Source organism: Hypanus sabinus, chromosome 11 (assembly GCF_030144855.1).
Source record: "Hypanus sabinus isolate sHypSab1 chromosome 11, sHypSab1.hap1, whole genome shotgun sequence".
In the NCBI taxonomy this organism is placed as follows: Eukaryota; Metazoa; Chordata; class Chondrichthyes; order Myliobatiformes; family Dasyatidae; genus Hypanus; species Hypanus sabinus.
Genome location: NC_082716.1, coordinates 20,381,405 through 20,400,609, shown reverse-complemented (window position 1 = coordinate 20,400,609; position 19,205 = coordinate 20,381,405). Strand labels below are relative to the sequence as shown.

The window sequence follows — 19,205 nt, the reverse complement described above, 5'->3', positions numbered from 1 at the left end:
AGTACATCACGGGTAAAACCCTCCCAACCATTGAGCAAATCTATATGAAATGTTGTCATAGACAAGCAGCATCCATCATCAAAGATCCTCACCATCCAGGCCATGCTCTTTTCTCTCTGCTGTCATCAGATAGAAGGTACAAGAGTCTCAGGGCTCGCACCACCAGGTTCAGGAACAGTTACTACCCCTCAACCGTCAGGTTCTTGAACAAAAGGGGATCACTACTCTCATTCTATTTCTGGCGTTCCCACAACCAATGGTCTCACTATAATAGAAGCAAACTTAATACGCCAGACACCTCCCACCCCCTTACGGAAGGAGCAAAATCATAAGACAAAAAAGCAGAATTAGGCTATTAGGTCCATTGTACCTACTCCATCGTTTGATTATGACTGATTAATTTTCCCTCTCAATCCCATTTTCCTGACCTCTTGCCATAACTTTTGATGTCCTTACTAATCAAGAACCTATCAATCTCCATTTTAAATATAGAGTCATCATGTCATAGAAAAGTAGGGCACAGAAACAGGCCCTTCAGCCCATCTAGTCCATACTGAACCATGTAAACATCCCCACTCCCATCAAACTGCACGGCACCATAGCCCTCCATACCACTACCATTCATGTACCTAACCAAACTTCTCTTAAATGTTGAAATCAAGCTTGCATGCACCACTTGCATTGGTAGCTCGTTCCACTCTCATGATCCTCTGAGTGGAGAAGTTTCCCCTCATGTTCCCCTTAAACCTTTCCCCCTTAACCCATGATCTCTAGTTGTAGTCCCACCCAACCTCAGTGTAAAGAGCCTGCTTGCATTTACCCTGTCTATACCCCTCATAATTTTGTATCAAATCTCCCCTCAATCTTCTATATTCCAAGGAATAAAGTCCTAACCTATTCAATCTTTCTTTTAACTCAGGTCCCTCAGTCATGGCAACATCTCTGTAAATCTTCTCTGTATTCTTTCAAACTTACTGACATTTTCCTGTAGGTAGGTGACCAAAACTGCACACAATACTCCAAATTAGGCCTCACCAACATCTTGTACAACTTCAACCTCCTCTACTCAGTACTTTGATTTATGAAGACCAATGTGCCAAGAGCATTCTTTACGACTGTATCTACTTGTGACGTCACTTTCAAGGAATTATGGATCTGTATTCCAAGATCCCCCCGTTTTACTGCACTCCTCAATGCCCTGCCACTCACCGTGCAAGCCCTACCCTAGTCTGTCCTCCCAAAGTGGAACACCTCATAGTGGTCTACATTAAATGTCATCTGCCATTTTTCAGCCCATTTCTTTCATCTGGTCCAGATCCCGCTGCAAGCTCTGATAGTCTTCCTCGCTGTCCACTACACTCCCAACTTTGCTGATACACTTAACCATATTATCATCCAGAACATTGGTACAGATGACAAACAATAATGGAGCCAGCATTGATCCCTGTGGCACTCCACTAGTAACAGGCCTCCAGTCAGAGAGGCAACCAACTACAACAATTCTCTGGCTTCTCCCACAAAGCCTTCCCTTGAACGCAGAGTGACCGAACCTTCTTGACCAACCTCCCATGCAGGACCTTGTCAAAGGTCTTGCAAAAGTCCTTGAAAACAATATTCATTGGCTTGTCTTCACCAATTTCCCAGGTAACTTCCTTGAAAAACTTTGTTTGTCACAACCTCACATGCACAAAGTCATGCTGCCTGTCTCTAATCAGTTCCAGTCTATCCAAATACTCATATGTCAGTCAGGTCCCTTAGAATACCTTCCAATGACTTTCCCACAATTGATGTTGGGCTCACCAGCCTATAATTCCCTGTTTTATTTTCAGATCACTTTTTAAATGGCGAAAAAACATTAGCTATCCTCTAATCCTTCGATTCCTCATCTGTTGTTAAAGATGATTTAAATATCTCTGCTAGGGCCCCTGCAATTTCTGCACTAGCCTCCCACAGGATCCAAGGGAACACCTTGCCAAGCCCTGAGGTTCTATTCACCCTAATTTTCCTCAAGACAGCTAACACCCACTCCTCTGTAATCTGTACAGGGTCTCTGAGGTTGATGCTGCTTGGCTTTACTTCTATAGACCCTGTGTCCATCTCCTGAGTAAATATTAGCACAAAAAAAATCATTTCAGATCTCCCCCCAACTATTTTGGCTCCACTCATGGATTACTATTTTGATCTTCCAGAGTGCCAATGCTCTTAACATATCTGTAGAACTCTTCAGGATTCTCCATCTTACCAGGGCAACCTCATGCCTTCATTTCACTCTCCTGGTTTCTTAAGTGTTCTCTTACAATTCTTATACTCCATAAGCAACTCATTTGTTCCTACCTGTCTATACCCGCTATGCACCTCCTTTTTTTCTTAACTAGGGCCTCAATATCTCTTGAAAACCCAAGTTCCCTAAATCTGTTATCTTTACCTTTTATTTGGATGGGCATACGCAAGCTTTGTCCTTGCAAGATTTCACTTTTGAGGGCCTCCCACTTACCAACTACACCATTGCCAAAAAACAGCCTGTCCCAATCCACACTTACCAGATCTTTTCTGATACCATCAAAACTGGCCTTTCTCCAATTCAGAATCTCAATCCGCGGACCAGACCTATCTTTTTCTCATATTTACTTTGAAAGTCGTGGCATTATGATCACTAGATGTACAGTACTCCCTGACACAAACTTTTGTCACCTGTCTGTCGCATTCCCTAATAGCAAATCAAGTATCGTACACTCTCTTATTGGGACGTCTACTTATTAAGGAAACTCTCCTGAACACATTTGACAAACTCTATATATCCAATGGTTCAGCCTCATTGGGCATATGTAGCAATAACTTTCACAAATTCACCACTCCTTGGCTAAAGAAATTACTCCTCATCTCTGCTCTAAATGGGATTCTTCCACTATTGTAAACATCTTCTCCAAGCCTACTCTATCTAGGCCTTTCAGTGTTTGGGGAGTTTCAATGAGATCCTTCCTCACTCTTCTAAACTCCAGTGAGTACAGACCCAGAACATTAGATGCTCCTCATATGTTAAACTTTTCTTTCCCAGGATCATTGTTGGAACTTCTCCAATGCCAGTATATCCCTTCTTTGATAAGAGGCCCAAAACTGCTTACATTACTCCAAGAGCAGTTTAACCAATGCTCTGTAAGCCTCAGCATTAGATTTTTGCTCTTACATTTTAGAGCTACACAAATGATAGAAACAGTTCCTAAATCCGATAAGAGGTTTCCCAAACTACATCCATCCTGTAGGTGATAACAGCTGGGATGTTATGTGGACTAGCCATTGTTCTGTTTTAGGACTGTTGATATTAAGAATTGTACCCTTAGCCATTTTAATCTTTGCACTGTCAACATGAAAACTGCAACACATTGCTCAGAGCTGAGCATTAATAATAGGTTGTAAAATGTTACAAATTTATCCCTTCAGTTTTCTCCCCCCAGATGATACATTCAAAGTTTATCTTTTGAATTCTGCAATGGGCCACAACTATCTCTTGCAACTCTGTACATAGTTAATTGGGTACTTATTTTGCATTCTATCTTATTTGCTAACCTTTCAGCTATCTAACAGGAGCTTTCATTGCTTTTACTAATCCACGACACTTATCCTTGTTCTCTTGGGAGTTACGCTCCTTTAGGGATAGAAGTATTTTTTTATTTCTCAAATGTATTTTTACAAGGCAAGTTAATCTCTGTGGGCAACAGAAAGGTCAGGAGATGGAGGAAGCTGAACTTGGTATCTCAGATGAATTATGTGGATGCTGGCTCGTGCAAACTGCTGTCAATGGAAACTCAATGTATAGTTCTGGAGGGTGGAATACAGCAGAAATGTACCAAATTACAGTGGTGTCACGGGAGTTAAAATTATTTCTCTATCAGTTACCTTGGGATTAGATTTTGAAAAATGTTGCTGAAGTTTAGAAAAGAATAAGTACTTGATTGAAACGTGCAAAACCTTGATAGGTTTTGACAGGGTGAATGTATGGTGCCTGTCGGAGAACCTAGAAGCAGGGATAGCTGTTTAAAAGATCAGTGTCTGCCCATTTAACAGAGACAAAGTTATTTTTATTTCTTCTCAGTGGTCCTAAGTTCTTGCAACTCTTCCTCAAAGTGGAAATATGGTCTTTGGATAGTTTTAAAGCACAAATAGGTGAATACCTAATTTTAAAAAAAGTGGGTAAAAATTACCATAGGTTAACAGAAATGCATAGTTAAGGTTATAATCAAATAATAAACCAAGATTATTCCACAGGCTTACAAGGGCCAAGCTATGAAAATATGCTTACGAATAAAGTTGTGTAAATGCACAAACTGTAATGAATAAGGTTGGTGAGCCACCAACACAAATAGTTAGCAACATGGGAAAACATTGTGACTACGACTGAACCAAAGCTCAACCAAAAGATCAAGACTGAGTACATAAACACAAGAGATCCTGCAGATGCTGGAAATACAGAGTAAGCACACACACAATGCTGGAGGAACATTCACCTCCTCCCCTTTATCACATGGTCCATTCACCTCTCCCATCAGATTCCTTCTTTTCCAGCCCTTCTCCAATTATGGCCTCACAGTTTCTCATTTCATCTTCCCCCTCACCTGGCTTCACCTGTCACCATCCAGCCTGTACTCCTCCTCTTCCCACCTTATTCTGGCATCTCCCCCCCTCCTTTTCCAGGCCGATGAAGAGCCCCACCCTGAAATGTAAACTCTTTATTCCTTTCTATAGATGTTGCCTGACATGCTGAGTTCCTCCAGCATTTTGTGTGTGTTTACTACGACTGCACACTTAACATTCCTGGAAACAAGGTGTTTGAAAACACAGGGAAGAAAAAAAATGGGTGGCAGCAGCGATTAGGAAATATATCTGTTAATTCTGAAGAGAGGAGGTCAAGGCCAGAATTCATTGGCTAGAGTTAAGTAACACAAAGGAACCATATCACACACATCCTACGCAATCAGGAAAGCCCACCAATCCCTCTGTTTTCTGAGGAGGCTCAAGAGAGCTGGGTTATGCACATTATACTCACGTCATTCTACAAATATGCAATAGAAAGCACCTAACAAGCTGCACCACTGCATGGTATGGAAACCACACTGTGGCTAACAGGTAGCCCTACAACAGGTGGGAAAAATTTGCAATCCTTCACCAGTACTTGCCTACCTACCATCAAGGACATAAATACAGAAGGGTGTTGGAACTGGGCCCTAATGATCCTATCCACCCTGTTTGTCTCACTTCCAACAGGAAACAACACAGCACCCACACCATGACCAACAGACTCAAAAACAGTTTGTTTGCCCGAACAGAAAGGCTGATCAATACCTCCACCCACTAACCCACCTCTCCACACCCCCCACCACCACTACCTTTCCATTTCCTGTTAATTACCTTATGTACAGACACTTCTACGCCTAGATTCCCTTTATGGACATACAATCAATGTATATAAGCTGTCTTATGCATTTACATTCATTGTGTTTTTTGATTATTATTGTGTTCTTTATCTTATGTGTTTTTTATGCTGCATTGGATCAGGAGTAAGAATTATTTCATTCTCCTTTATATTTGTGTAAAGGAAATAACATTAGCAATGTTGAATCTATAGTTCACCAAATAGCGAGAGGTGCATACATGTTGAAACATTATAGAGACACTCAGCAAATGTTGTGCGTCGATCCTGGGACATCAGCTGTCAGAAGAAAGATAGGGATTATTTTAAAAGAGAAGGAAGTGATGGATTTCTTGTTATGTGTTCAGTACTTCTTCCATTAGTACGCTTTCAGTTCATCAAGGAAGTAGGCATTGCAGATCCAATTTTGTGGGAAAAGATGGGTGAAGTATCAGTGAGGCAATTCTAACGGCACACTGATCACAAGATTTAGACTAGAAATGCAAGAGTCAATCCTAAATGGCGGAGAGTTAATTGCAATAGAACTGGGGGGGTGGTGGAAGTGTAGCCGAACATTTTTAGATCAATGATGAGGTCTGGCTGACTGTACATTCAGCACCGCTGTGATACACATTAGTTTCCAAGCTTCCATTGCTTTTGCAGAGCCATCAAGTGGTGAACGTGATGGAATGCAGGAACATCAAACTAACCAAAAAAGAAGATGCAACATAAAAACTGCTTAAGAATTCAGTGTCAGTATCATCTGTGGAGGCAAAAGGAATGACATACCCTTCAGACTGAGGCGCTGCATCATTACTGAGAACGTCCAGGAACAAGAGGAACATGTGGAAGTGATGGGGGGCAGTGATGACACAGAATCTGGTTGGTGATAGGGGGAAATCAGATCAGATGAGGTGGGAGTAGAGGTGGGTAGGGAAGATAGGCAGATGGAGCCACGAAGGTGAACCAAGGGAGAAGAAACTCAGAGAGATAGATAGATGGTGGAACACAGCAGGTCCTGATGAAGGGTCTCGGCCCGAAACGTCGACCATGCTTCTCCTTATAGATGCTGCCTGACCTGTTGTGTTCCACCAGCATTTTGTGTGTGCTGTTTGAATTTCCAGCATCTGCAGATTTCCTCGTGTTTGCTAGACTGATAGATACGCGGTAATGGACAGACTTAACCAAGTGATGGAATCAGAGTCAGATTTATTACCTCATAAAATGTCAAATCTTTTTGTTTTACAGCAGCAGGAAAGTGCAAAGACACAAAAAAAAACTCTAAATTACAACATAAATAAGTACTTGGATTTATGGAGTGTTCAGAAATCTATTGACACAGGTGAAGAAGCTGTTCAGAATTGTTGAGTGTGGGTCTTCAGCATCCTGTATCTCCTCCTGAAGGTCATAATAGGAAGAGGACATGTCTTGTTTGGTAACAAGGGTAGGTGGGGGGGGGGGGTTTGGGGTTGAGAAAAGTGTGGAGAATGCGAATGGAGAGATACCCTGGGTGGAGGAGTGAAAGTGGGATAGACACACAGGGAGAGTGGGTTACTTGGAATCTGAAATTTCAATGTTCATACAATTGAGCTATAAGCTACACAAAAGGAATATGATATGCTATTCTCTTAGTTTGGATTTGGCTCCACCACGGCAGTGGAGAAGGATGAGCAGACAGGTCAGTGTGTCCCTGCACCTACTCCCTCACCATAATTCCAGTGACATAAACAGCACTTATAGGCGAGGCAGAAATTCACATGCACCTCCTCCAGCCTACCTATTATATTCTGCAACCTGTGCTCTACCTACAACAGCTATCTTCACCTACCAGTTAAATTAAAAAGAGTCCGATGTACTTTGGAGGAATGGTTACAAATAACAGGACACATATTAGAAACTTAAAAGAGTGGGTATTTGGGGTGGTTGATATTGCAAGGCAAATACTTCAGAAGGTGAACTTACACACCTGAATCCCAGGCTACCACTGCTGAGGTAACATTGGCTCTACCTCTCCACTCAAACTGGATTCAAATATTTTCTCCACATACAGTAAATACATTAATACATTATTTAATAGCTTTAATCATTTACATTCTTACCAAAAGGTATGTGGACTCAAATCCCTTCACAGTCAAGTTCCTTCACTCCTTTAACATTATATACTTAGATCATGTTATAGAGCCATTAAACTAATGAAGATCAGATTCAGTTTTGTTTTTGTTCGAAGCTTCTACCTGTCATTGCTGCAGAGCCACTCCATCAGCAATATTCTCTTGAAATCTGTCAAATCTTTGAAAGAAATGGACTATTTCAGAATCACCCCTATGCCTGTAGTAGTAACTGTATACAAATTAGGTATTTGAGACTATATATAAAATAAGTTATCGTAAGTAATTTTAGCAATTGCCAAATTTATGGCATGTGCCATTACTTTAAAAGCTGGGCAAATATGAGAGATAATCTGCTATACAACAAAACAGTTTTTTTTAAAGGAATAATTGTGTGGGTACATGCATTTCACACTATAAAAGAAAAAACTCAGACTAAAATCACATTTTTTTGGGTGTTTTCCTTCTACTTTAAATACATAGCCTTCATCTTATATCTTACACAGAAATTAATGTTAAGCAAAAAAACAAGCTGCAACTGAAACCATCCTGGAATCTATTCTGGAGCTGTGCATGTCAGCTGAATATTGCCTCTTGTGTATATCTTTGAATAGCAGAGTTAACTGAAATGACTGATGGCTTTTGTCCTGTGGTCCACATCGTTTGAAGTATGTTCCAATGTATATCCCAAAGCTAGCACTTTACTCCCAGTACAGTACAACCATGCTCATGCTTTTAGGTGAAAATGTTGGAAGATTAAATCTAAGCAAAATTGACCACAATTCAGTGCCAGTTCAGACAAAAAATTAGCCAAGACATTTTTTCTACATAAGCTCTGAAAGCTTTCCATTAGCTTTCACCCAGGGTATATAATACACATCCAGCAGGAATCCTAGCAATGTGAAAAAAATACGTTTTATATTAGCAAAATATTGAAAGATGCATTTATCTGCATCATTTAATTTTGCAAATTACTCTCTCACCTTAAACACAACTGTAAATTCAGAAGGGACACTGAAATCCATACAATTCTAATTTGTGAATTACAAATTACAAATATAATTTAATCAGATTTAATCGGATAATGCAAGTTCAGAACTAAAGTTCGTAAGCACATGAAAATCAGTAAAAACCACAAAGTACTAAGAACAGTATCCATTACCCTCTTTAATATTTCTGAATCTGTAAATGTTATTCTGTAACTGGTCATGGCTGAAATCACAGCAGCGAACAAAACAAATACTAGCATGACATTTTCGGTTTGCGGGTGCTTTATGAAATCTATTCAAGTGTGCAAAAACATTAAGAGTCTAAATTTATAGAAAGTAAATTGCTGCTGTTCTGTTGAATTCTATGGCTACCACTGAATGCAGTGAAATTTGTGCCAGAAACGTTAAAAAATTCATAAGATCTGTTTCACAAATTAGCCGTTCACCCATACAAGTTAGGAATAAAAATGACAAAAGATTTGTTCTTACAGTCGATTAAAAATTTATATCAAAGCATTCCAGTAAAGTTACTTTCTGTGTTCTGATTTAATGACTCATTTGAGCACTAGCTGGCTTTATAACACAGATGCAAGACTTACTGAAGCCTTCACTAACACTTGCTTGAATTTACTTCCCTGGGACAGGAAAGCTGAAATAATGTGTCAGACTGAAGTAATATCAAGGATAGGAAATGCAATGCTGAGGATGCTGTGAAGATAGCCTGCAGCATATTTTGACCTGCAAATGTCTACTGGGAACATCTCCACCCAAGAAGTTCCTCTGACCTGGCAGGCCCAAAGAAAAGCATGGTGCAGCCTGGAGTGAGATCTTTACAATTCTGTAATCCAAGTTGAAAATATTCCAACTGCTCGAAAGCTTCAAAACTGATAAAACTTATTATTCTGGCAGAACATTAAACCACCAGTGATTTATTTAAAATGCAGGATTCATGTTAAAGGCTACATGTAGCACTTGGCCAATTGCAATCTTGGTTGCAATTAGAAAGTAAATGATTTTGTTCTATAACTAAAGTGATCAAAAACTGCAATTATTTCTACCAATATAAAGACATAAGCAAAATACCACAAGAATGCAGGATAATGCTGTCCACACTCTCTCAACATTAAAATGTGGATGAGAATGGAACTGCACATATATGTCAAGTGCTCAAAGAGCTCCAATCAACTGGCTGTAAGATTTATGGGTTACAAGTTAATTATTGCTATCATAAGAAATACTTATTATTATAATAAAAGTATTTGCATAGGTCCATCATTAAGGATCCCCACCACCCAGACTGTATCCCGTTATCATCATGTAGGAGGTACAGGAGCCTGAAGGCACACACTCAGTGATTCAGGAACAGCTTCTTCCCCTCTGCCATCCGATTCTTAAATGGACACTGAACCCATGAACACTATCTCACTACTTCTTTATTTGTCATTTTGCACTACTTATTTTAGCTCAACTATTTATTGGACATATAATATATATATATATATAAAAAAATATATATACATACACACACACTTGATGTAACTCTTTTTTCTCTATATTTATCATGCACTTCATTGTACAGCTGCCGCTAAGGTAACAAATTTCACGACATATCTCAGTGATATTAAATCTGATTGATTCTGTTCTCCCTTATAGATTGTATTGTCTATAACCTGACCACACGTCACTGTCCTTCGTAATTTCACACTCAAAATGCTGGAGGAACTCAACAGGCCAGGCAGCAGCTATGGAGAGGAATAAATGGCTGACATTTTAGACTAAGGCCCTTTATTAGGACTCAGCCAGAAGGACCTTGGTCCAAAATGTTGACTCTTCAGATGCTGCCTGACTTGCAGTGCTCCTTCAGAATTTTGTGTTTGCATTGCTAGAAATCAGCATTTGCAGAATCTCTAGTGTTCCTCATAGCCTATATTCTTTACATTTGGGGCTTCATGAATCTCTCTGCAGCACCTCAAATTCTCAACTATTTTTGTTATTCTCCAATCAAAGCACTACACTTTACATTAAACTGATGAAATCACACAATATCAGTAAAATGCACAAACTGGACTGATTTTGCCAGAGTGCAGTTTCTCCCAGTTCTCACCATTACTTAAAACTTTATACTGTAACTTCAGCATTAAATTGCTAAAATTAAAAGACACTGTGTTTAGGCTGTGGACTGATATAAATTGGTATCTAGATTAATAAATAATTAATATGTAAACCCAGCAAATAACAGGCAAAGAGAAAGATGGCATTTATATGAGAAAACGAAACACGGATAAAGCGATCAGCTAGTTTTGGACATGAAGGAATACCACTGCATTCTTAATACTATCACAGCTACTGCTGATGGGCGACTGCGTCACAGGATTCACTCAAACCATGTCATCAGGCTTGTGGAACACAACAGTGGTTGGCCTCTTCAAGGACGATGACAAGATGGAGTACAGAGAAGAAGTGGCGCAACTGGTGAATTGGTGTGAAAAGAACAACCTAAGCCTAAATGTGGAGAAGACCCATTGTGGACTTGAAGAAGGTGCAGACGAACCATCCCCCTATGCGAACATCCGTAGAGAGAGTTAAGTGCACCAAGCTCCTGGAAGTCCACATCACGGACGACCTCACTTGGTGCCTTAATATCACCCCCCTGAACAAGAAGGGACAGTAGTGCCTCCACTTCCTAAGAAGATTGAGGCAAGCAAGGCATCCCCCACCCTTATCTCTGCATCTTATCTGCATTTTACAAAAGCACCACTGAGAGCATCCTGACAAGTTGCATCTCCATCTGGTATGGGAGTAGTTGAGCATCATAGGGGTCTTCCCTATCATCCATTGTGGACATTTATCAGGAGCGCTGCGTATGCAGGGCCCTTGGTATTATTAAGGATTCCACCCATCCATCCAACATCCTCTTTGACTTTCTACCATCAGGCAGGAAACTACAATGCATAAAAACAAGAACGGTCAGGATGAGAAACAGTTTCTTCCCTCAGATGATTAGACTTCTGAACTTCCTGCCGTTCATATTCAAAGAGTCACTGGTTAATCTGTTCCATACTTTACACTATTTAATTTATGCACTTTAGTTTGTTACTTATGCGTGATTCATCTGTAGAGTTCATCTTTACCTTTGTAAGTTATTGTGTGTTATATGCATTACTGTGCTTTACACCCTGGTTCATAGAAACATTGTCTCATTTCCATATACATTTAATGGTTATTAACATTATATACATATATAGTTAAATTACAATAAACTTGACTTGACTTAAACCCTGAATTTATTGGCTATCATGCACATTGATAATAATATACATAATTGCTGATGGAGTGCTATGCTAACAAGATAATTTAATTTTAATTTTATTCCTCAAATTAATTCCTCAACAAGGATGATTTTATATTTAGTCTTGTATCCACGAGATCACAATTTGGGTATGGTAGTGTGGTGGCTAGCACAACGCTTTACAGTACCAGCGACCCAGGTTCAATTCCCGTCGCCGCCTGCAAAGAGTCTGAACATTCTCCCTGTGACCGTGTGGGTTTCTTCCGGGTACTCCAGTTTTCTTCCATAGTCCAAAAACATACTGGTTGGAAGGTTAAATGGTCAGTGGTTAGGCTAGGATTAAATCAGGGGATGCTGGGTGGAGTGGCTTGAAGGTCTGAACGGAAACAGATTCCACTTTGTATCTCAATAAATAAATACATTTCCTGCAATAGATTGCAGAAGTTAAAATAACTGGAACGTCATTCAGTGTGTAGAGGTCAGCACACATATGTAACCTTGCTAACAGTTAATAAATTCTTGAAATTTATGTGACCTTTATTAAAAAAAGGAACATTATAGTTATGGAATAAATGGAGAGTATCAGAATCTGATTAAATAATTAATAAATTAAATTATCACAACAACCCCCTGCTAAAATTTTGACAACAGAGTGGTTTAAAGACAGTGCCACGCAGAGAATGTTAATAGAATTAAAGAAATAGAGGATAGGGGCTAGATAACAAGAACAATAATGGTTGAGGTCTTCATTGGAAATAACATGCAAAACAACGATCTTGTTGCCCAAATGCATTCATTCACGATCAAGCAAAACATTGAAAGGCAATTTTTCCATCTCCCTTAAATCATACATTAAAATATACTTAATGCTTAAATGCTGCACTGGAATGCACTCCATTTGTTCAATTCAAAATTAAAACAAAATATCAAACATTCATTTTAGGAACTTATTCCAGTTTAACTCAGTTTTTCCCTGACTGGATTTGGATATACAGTATTTAAATATATACAAGTTACATTACTTAATCACAAATAAAACAGTAATATAAATGTTAACATTTAATAAGCTATTCAGTACGCTATATATTATGCGCCTACAGCACAAGGACTCAGAACTGTACAATAGAGAGAAAAATGTTTATAGCTTTCCATGATGCAAACACGAGGAAATCTGCAGATGCTAGAAATTTAAGCAACACACACAAAATGCTGGTGGAACAGCACTGTCGACGTTTCGGGCCGAGAACCTTCGTAGTCCTGACGAAGGGTCTCAGTCTGAAATGTCAACTGTACTTCTGCTTATAGATACTGCCTGGCCTGCTGCGTTCCACCAGCATTTTGTGTGTGTTGCCATAGCTTTCCATGATATCTTCAATTCAGAACAAGACAGCGGTGTTTACTAAAATAAGCAGGTACTATAAACGTCAGCTGAGGACATGGGTGAACCAGGATGAAAAGATCTTGAATCAAACAACCTGATGATGTCTGATGTAAAACAACAAACAAAGACATTATAAAACTAATCCTATAAAGAAGGTCCACCAGCTGGAATTAATATGAGTAAATCTAATCCAACAAGAGTGGACAAATCTAGAGGTTCAGATTATGAAAAATACAAGTGCTATGAAATTTTACAGTAAAAAAGTGTGCATTTTGTACATTTTCAGTGTATTATTTCATATGATGGAAGCAAACCCCACTGCAGACTACTTTCAAAACTGATCAGTAAAGAAAGTGCTAAATGTAGTCTTCATACTTTTAAACTTCTTCATGTGACTACTAATCATTTATCCAATATAAACTCTTCTCAAGGACATTTTATATTAACTTCTGAACAAAAATAACATTGTGAAACACTCACACTGAAAGCAGCACAACCGCAATCAAGGTCCACTCCGGAGTTCTGTGAATAATATTTTTGTTGGTCAGTCTGGAAAACAATCACAGAAAATAATCAGCTAAAAGAAGCGACTTGAACCTTCAATTAATAATAAAAATGATCTTATTTCTTAAAGAGCTCAAGTGCATACACAAAGACATGGTTTTGGTCAGATACCACAGCTCCCAGGCAATATACTTGAGCTCCAGTTTCTGAGCCATTTCAACTCCCCTCCTCATTCCCACAGCAACTTGTCTTCCCAGCCAGAGCGAGACCATATGCAAACTGGAGGAACAGGACCTTACATCCCTCCTGAGCAGGCTACAAGCAAACTGCATGAATACAGAATTCTCTAATTTCAGGTAACCTACACCTGCTCACAGAATCATAGAGTTATATATAGCTCTGGAAACATGCCTTTCAATCCTAACATTTCCATGCTAAACAAGTTATCTAACTTAGCCAGTCTCATTTGATTGCTGTGGCCCATTTTCCTCTAAACCAGGGGTTCCCAAACTTTTTTATGCCATGGACCCCTGACACTAACTGAGGAGTCCATGGACCCCAGGATGGGAAATGCTGCTTTAAATGTTTCCTATCCACGTACCCGTTCACACTTTAAAATGCCTAACTGAACTTGCTTCTACAACTTTCTCTGGCAGCTTGCTGAGTGAAAAGGTTGTTTTGCAGTTCCCTTTTAAAACTTTTCCTCTCACTTTAAACCCATGCTCTCCAGTTTTCGACTCTCCTGCCATGGGGAAAAGGCCATGGCTATTCATTATCTAGGTTCCTCACAATTTTATAAACCTCTATAAAATCACCCCACAAACTTGATGAAAAAAAGTCTTGCCGTATCCAGCCTCTCCTTACACTCAAACCCTCCAGTCCCAGTAACAACTTCATAAATCTTTATTTCTTTTCAGTTTAATGACATTCTTCTGGTTGCAATATTCCAAATGTGGACTTACCAATGGCTTGTACAGCTGTGATGTGATGTCCCAACTCCAGTTTTGTACTCTGTACCCTAAATGATGAAGACAAGCATGCCAAATACCTTCTTCACCACTCTCTCTGCCTTGAAGTCACCAATTCAAGGAACTACATCTAGTATCTGCTCACCTAGATCTCTCTACAACACTTCCAAGGGACCCAACCATTTACTGTGCAAGTTTGTGTTAACAAAATGCAATTAGACAATAGACAATAGGTGCAGTAAGTAGACCATTCGGCCCTTCGAGCCTGCACCGCCAATCTGAGATCATGGCTGATCATCTACTATCAATACCCGGTTCCTGCCTTGTCCCCATATCCCTTGATTCCCCTATCCATAAAATACCTATCTAGCTCCTTCTTGAAAGCATCCAGAGAATTGGCCTCCACTACCTTCCGAGGCAGTGCATTCCAGACCCCCACAACTCTCTGGGAGAAGAAGTTTTTCCTTAACTCTGTCCTAAATGACCTATCCCTTATTCTCAAACCATGCCCTCTGGTACTGGATTCTCCCAGCATCTGGAACATATTTCCTGCCTCTATCTTGTCCAATCCCTTAATAATCTTATATGTTGCAATCAGATCCCCTCTCAATCTCCTTAATTCCAGCGTGTACAAGCCCAGACTCTCTAACCTCTCTGCGTAAGACAGTCCGGACAGCCCAGGAATTAACCTCGTAAATCTACGCTGCACTTCCTCTATAGCCAGGATGTCCTACCTTAACCCTGGAGACCAAAACTGTACACAATACTCCAGGTGTGGTCTCACCAGGGCCCTGTACAAATGCAAAAGGATTTTTTTGCTCTTGTACTCAATTCCCTTTGTAATAAAAACCAACATTCCATTAGCCTTCTTCACTGCCTGCTGCACTTGCTCATTCACCTTCAGTGACTGATGAACAAGGACTCCTAGATCTCTTTGTATTTTTCCCTTACCTAACTCTACACCGTTCAGATAATAATCTGCCTTCCTGTTCTTACTCCCAAAGTGGATAACCTCACACTTATTGATAATTCTTGGTATACTTCTGAGTTAAGCTCTGTCTGTCATTCCTCAGCCCACTGGCCCAGATGACCAAGATCCCCTGTGATCTTAGATAATCTTCTTATTGTTGTTACGTACCCGTGATACGTGACCGTGGTGTACTTGTCACGTGACTGGGGTTGAAGCTATACTGGACTTGAGGTAATGGTCTTGTGATGGTGGAGTGACGTCATTTTCCCGCCAGTAGAGGTCATGTGACAGGTTTTTTTTTCACAGGGTATAAAAGGAGGACCCCTCCCTGTGAGGAGGGGCAGTTCGTGGCTGGATTTGCCATGTTGACTTCATGCCACTGCATGATTTAAGGTGATGACGCAGTTTAGTTGAAAGATGAAGTTTTATCTAATGCCTAAAGTTTAAAAGGTCATTGCCAGCAGTGTCTTTACAATACTGCTAGTTGAGAATCAGTGGAGAGTGAAGATCGGAGTTCGGGAGTTAAAGATCGAGGAGAATCGATTTCGACGGTGAAACGGGTTCGACCTTGTTTGATCCTTGTTTGGAAGGAATCCGTTGACTGTTCTCGTGTTAATCCCTGTGAAATAGCAGAAAGGATTGAGGATAGTGTGGTAAAGGAAAGGTCAGTGCCTTTAAGCAGTTTCGTTTCGTAAATTCTTCGTGGGAAAAGTTCGATTTTGGGAACCAAAACAACACGACGTGAAAGAGAATTTAAATTGTCTTAAAAAGTCTCTCCCTTAAATGGACTATGAGCATTTTGAACTTTTGGCAATACTACTTTAGTTTTTGCAACATCGCTTTAAGAACTGTTTAAGCTTCATTGCTTTAAGAACTGTGTAAGCTTTATTCCTTTAAGAACTGTTTAAGCTGCCGCACACCAGCTGATTTCCGGTTACATTAGTGATTTGTTTACTTTTGGGGGGTTTGTTTTCAGTGTTTAATAAGAGTGTTATTTGTTATAAAAACCCTTGCCTACCTCATATATTTATTGTTGCCTGAATCCGTAACATTGTCCATTTTACCACAAATTTAGTGTCATCCACAGACTTACTAAATCCAGTACCTATGAGGGGTGATTGATAAGTTCGTGGCCTAAGGTAGAAGGAGTCAATTTTAGAAAACCTAGCACATCTATTTTTCAACATAGTCCCCTCCTACATTTACACACTTAGTCCAGCGGTCGTGGAGCATACCGATCCCTTCTTCGTAGAAGTTGGCATCTTGGACCTCCAGAAGTGGTCCACAGCAGGGGTGATTGATAAGTTTGTGGCCTAAGGTAGAAGGAGATGAGTTATTAAATTCTAACTTTCTGTATAATCACTCAGATAGTTGAACTGCACGTACATGTAATGAGAGCTGTATAACTCATCTCCTTCTACCTTAGGCCACAAACATATCAATCACCCCTGCTGTGGGCCACTTCTGGAGGGCCAAGATGCCAACTTCTACGAAGAAGAGATCCGTATGCTCCACGACCGCTGGACTAAGTGTGTAAATGTAGGAGGGGACTATGTTGAAAAGTAAATGCGCTAGGTTTTCTAAAATTGACTCCTTCTACATTAGGCCACAAACTTATCAATCACCCCTCGTACATTAACATTTTAATCATTAATATAATTGACGGACAAAAGTGGACCCAGCATTGATTCCTCTTATAAACTAGTGGTCTTGTTCTTCTAAGCAACCGTCTACCACCACCCTCCTCCTCCTACCTTCAAGCCAATTGGCTAGCTTGCCCTGGATCCTGTGTTATTTAACCCTCTAGATTAGCCTACCATTATCTCTCCTCCTGATCCACCCAGGAGGATCCCTTCTTTCCAAATATCAATAAAGAAATAAGTCAGAAAACATCACTAAATTTCCCTATCATTAGTTTTCATAAATAATTACAAAAACCGAAACTGGGGAACAGAACTAGAACAAACATTTATTTCAACTTTTGAAATACATCAGCATTTTATTCTTCAGGATCTAAACATCACTGTGATAATAATCAATACAGCAAAATATATTTAGTATTCAAATTCAATTAAATGATAAACATGTGAAGAAGTCTTTTGTACACAAGCTGCATTCCTGTTATAATTCTTTGCTTAGCAAAATGTAATATAGGGGCTGACTAGGTCATGGAAGACCTGGTTTACAAAAATTCAGTTCCCTCAGACTCTGCTCTCTGGTATAGTACTCAAATACATTCAACAAAAAGCAAGACAGATATCACCCATAGACAAAATTCAATGCCTTCTCTAAACTTTCATTCAGAAAATATCAAAAGTTACAAACACCGAGCTAGCTCTCAGCAGCACACACTTAAATTTTATTAAACCGCCTACAGTTTTCTCACTTTTAGCAGGTATCACTTCACCCAGACTGCATTTAGACAAATACATCCTCACCAGTGCTTTATAGGTCTCACCATCACATCCCTGCTTTTATAATCTAGTCCTCTTGAAATGAACGCTAACTTTATCCAGAGAGCGGAATTCTTTGCCACAGGCAGCTGTGGAGGCCAAATCTTTATGTACATTTAAGGCAGATGTTGATAAGATTGTTGATCGGTCAGAGCATGAATGGATATGGGGAGAAGGCAGGAGATTGGGCTGAGAGGAAAGTTCGATTGGCCGCGATTAAATGGTGGAGCAGACTTGATGGGTCAAATGGTCTAATTCTGCTCCTATATCTTGTAGATACGTATATCAATGTAGATGTGAAAAATAAAGCTAATCTTTATAATATGCATCTAGACCTAGCAATGATATAACAAATAAACTTCTCTACTTTTGAGATTTTTCTGGACTAATTTTTAAATGAATACCCTGAAATAAATGAGCAGCTTATCAGCCATCAAATAAAATGATTGACATATTCATCTTGACAGCCCATTCAATTGCAACATTCTGGCTAATCTGCCAAGAGATACAATGAAAGAGACAGCTTAAATCCACGTGGGGTAAGTGTGAAAAATACCAGTGATAGCATCTTTATTCTTATGCTCTACAAGGATAACATTATTGATTGCAGAGTGGAGAAGCAACATTCTTTGATACAAACCAAAGAATGCAGTTATCTGCATCAATTAGAGCAGCCTCTTTTCATATCGATTTGCAGCAACTTCACACCCAGTATATTGCTATCCAGAAGCAGTTTACAAACCAAGCAGTGAGGAGATGAATGATTTGCTCAAGTACATCCATATAGATCTGTAAGTGCATTAATATCACCAGGCTGTTCAATGACTATGCAGTGAAGCTTTTCCAAACAAAAACCCTTTACTCAAGCACTAGTCCCAGAGCAACCACCTGTCATAGTGCAATCATCTTATTGTGGCTGTATTAAAAGGAGGGCTAAAAGCATACAACCTACAGGTGTGGCACATTCATGTATGCAGTAGCAGACAAAGGTCAGTCACATTTAAGGCAAACTGTACCTCAGGGCCAGAATCTCAGAAGAACAAAGCTTTCAGTACAGGGACAAGAACAAAATCGCAAGCAATAGTGGTCCATTAATCTTAGACTTCAATAATTGTTTACTGAAACAGTATTAAAATTCT

The 19,205-nt window shown here is 39.6% G+C and overlaps 1 protein-coding gene across 2 annotated transcripts in view; it reads right to left on the bottom strand.

The window, feature by feature from the left end:
• The window catches only part of rpap2 (RNA polymerase II associated protein 2), a 109,026-nt gene that overhangs the window by 39,357 nt on the left and 50,464 nt on the right, over positions 1–19,205 (bottom strand). Inside the window, exons 10-11 of one of the 2 annotated variants that reach the window (XR_009514691.1) lie at positions 15,782–16,232; positions 13,652–13,720 (exon numbers count right to left, since the gene is read on the bottom strand). Coding sequence is in view for 1 of the 2 variants with exons in the window: in XM_059983890.1 (XP_059839873.1) it covers positions 13,652–13,720 (69 nt within the window). In the remaining variant the exon portion in view is untranslated. The remainder of the gene's footprint in view (positions 1–13,651; positions 13,721–15,781; positions 16,233–19,205) is intronic. The other variant, XM_059983890.1, reaches the window with a different exon arrangement.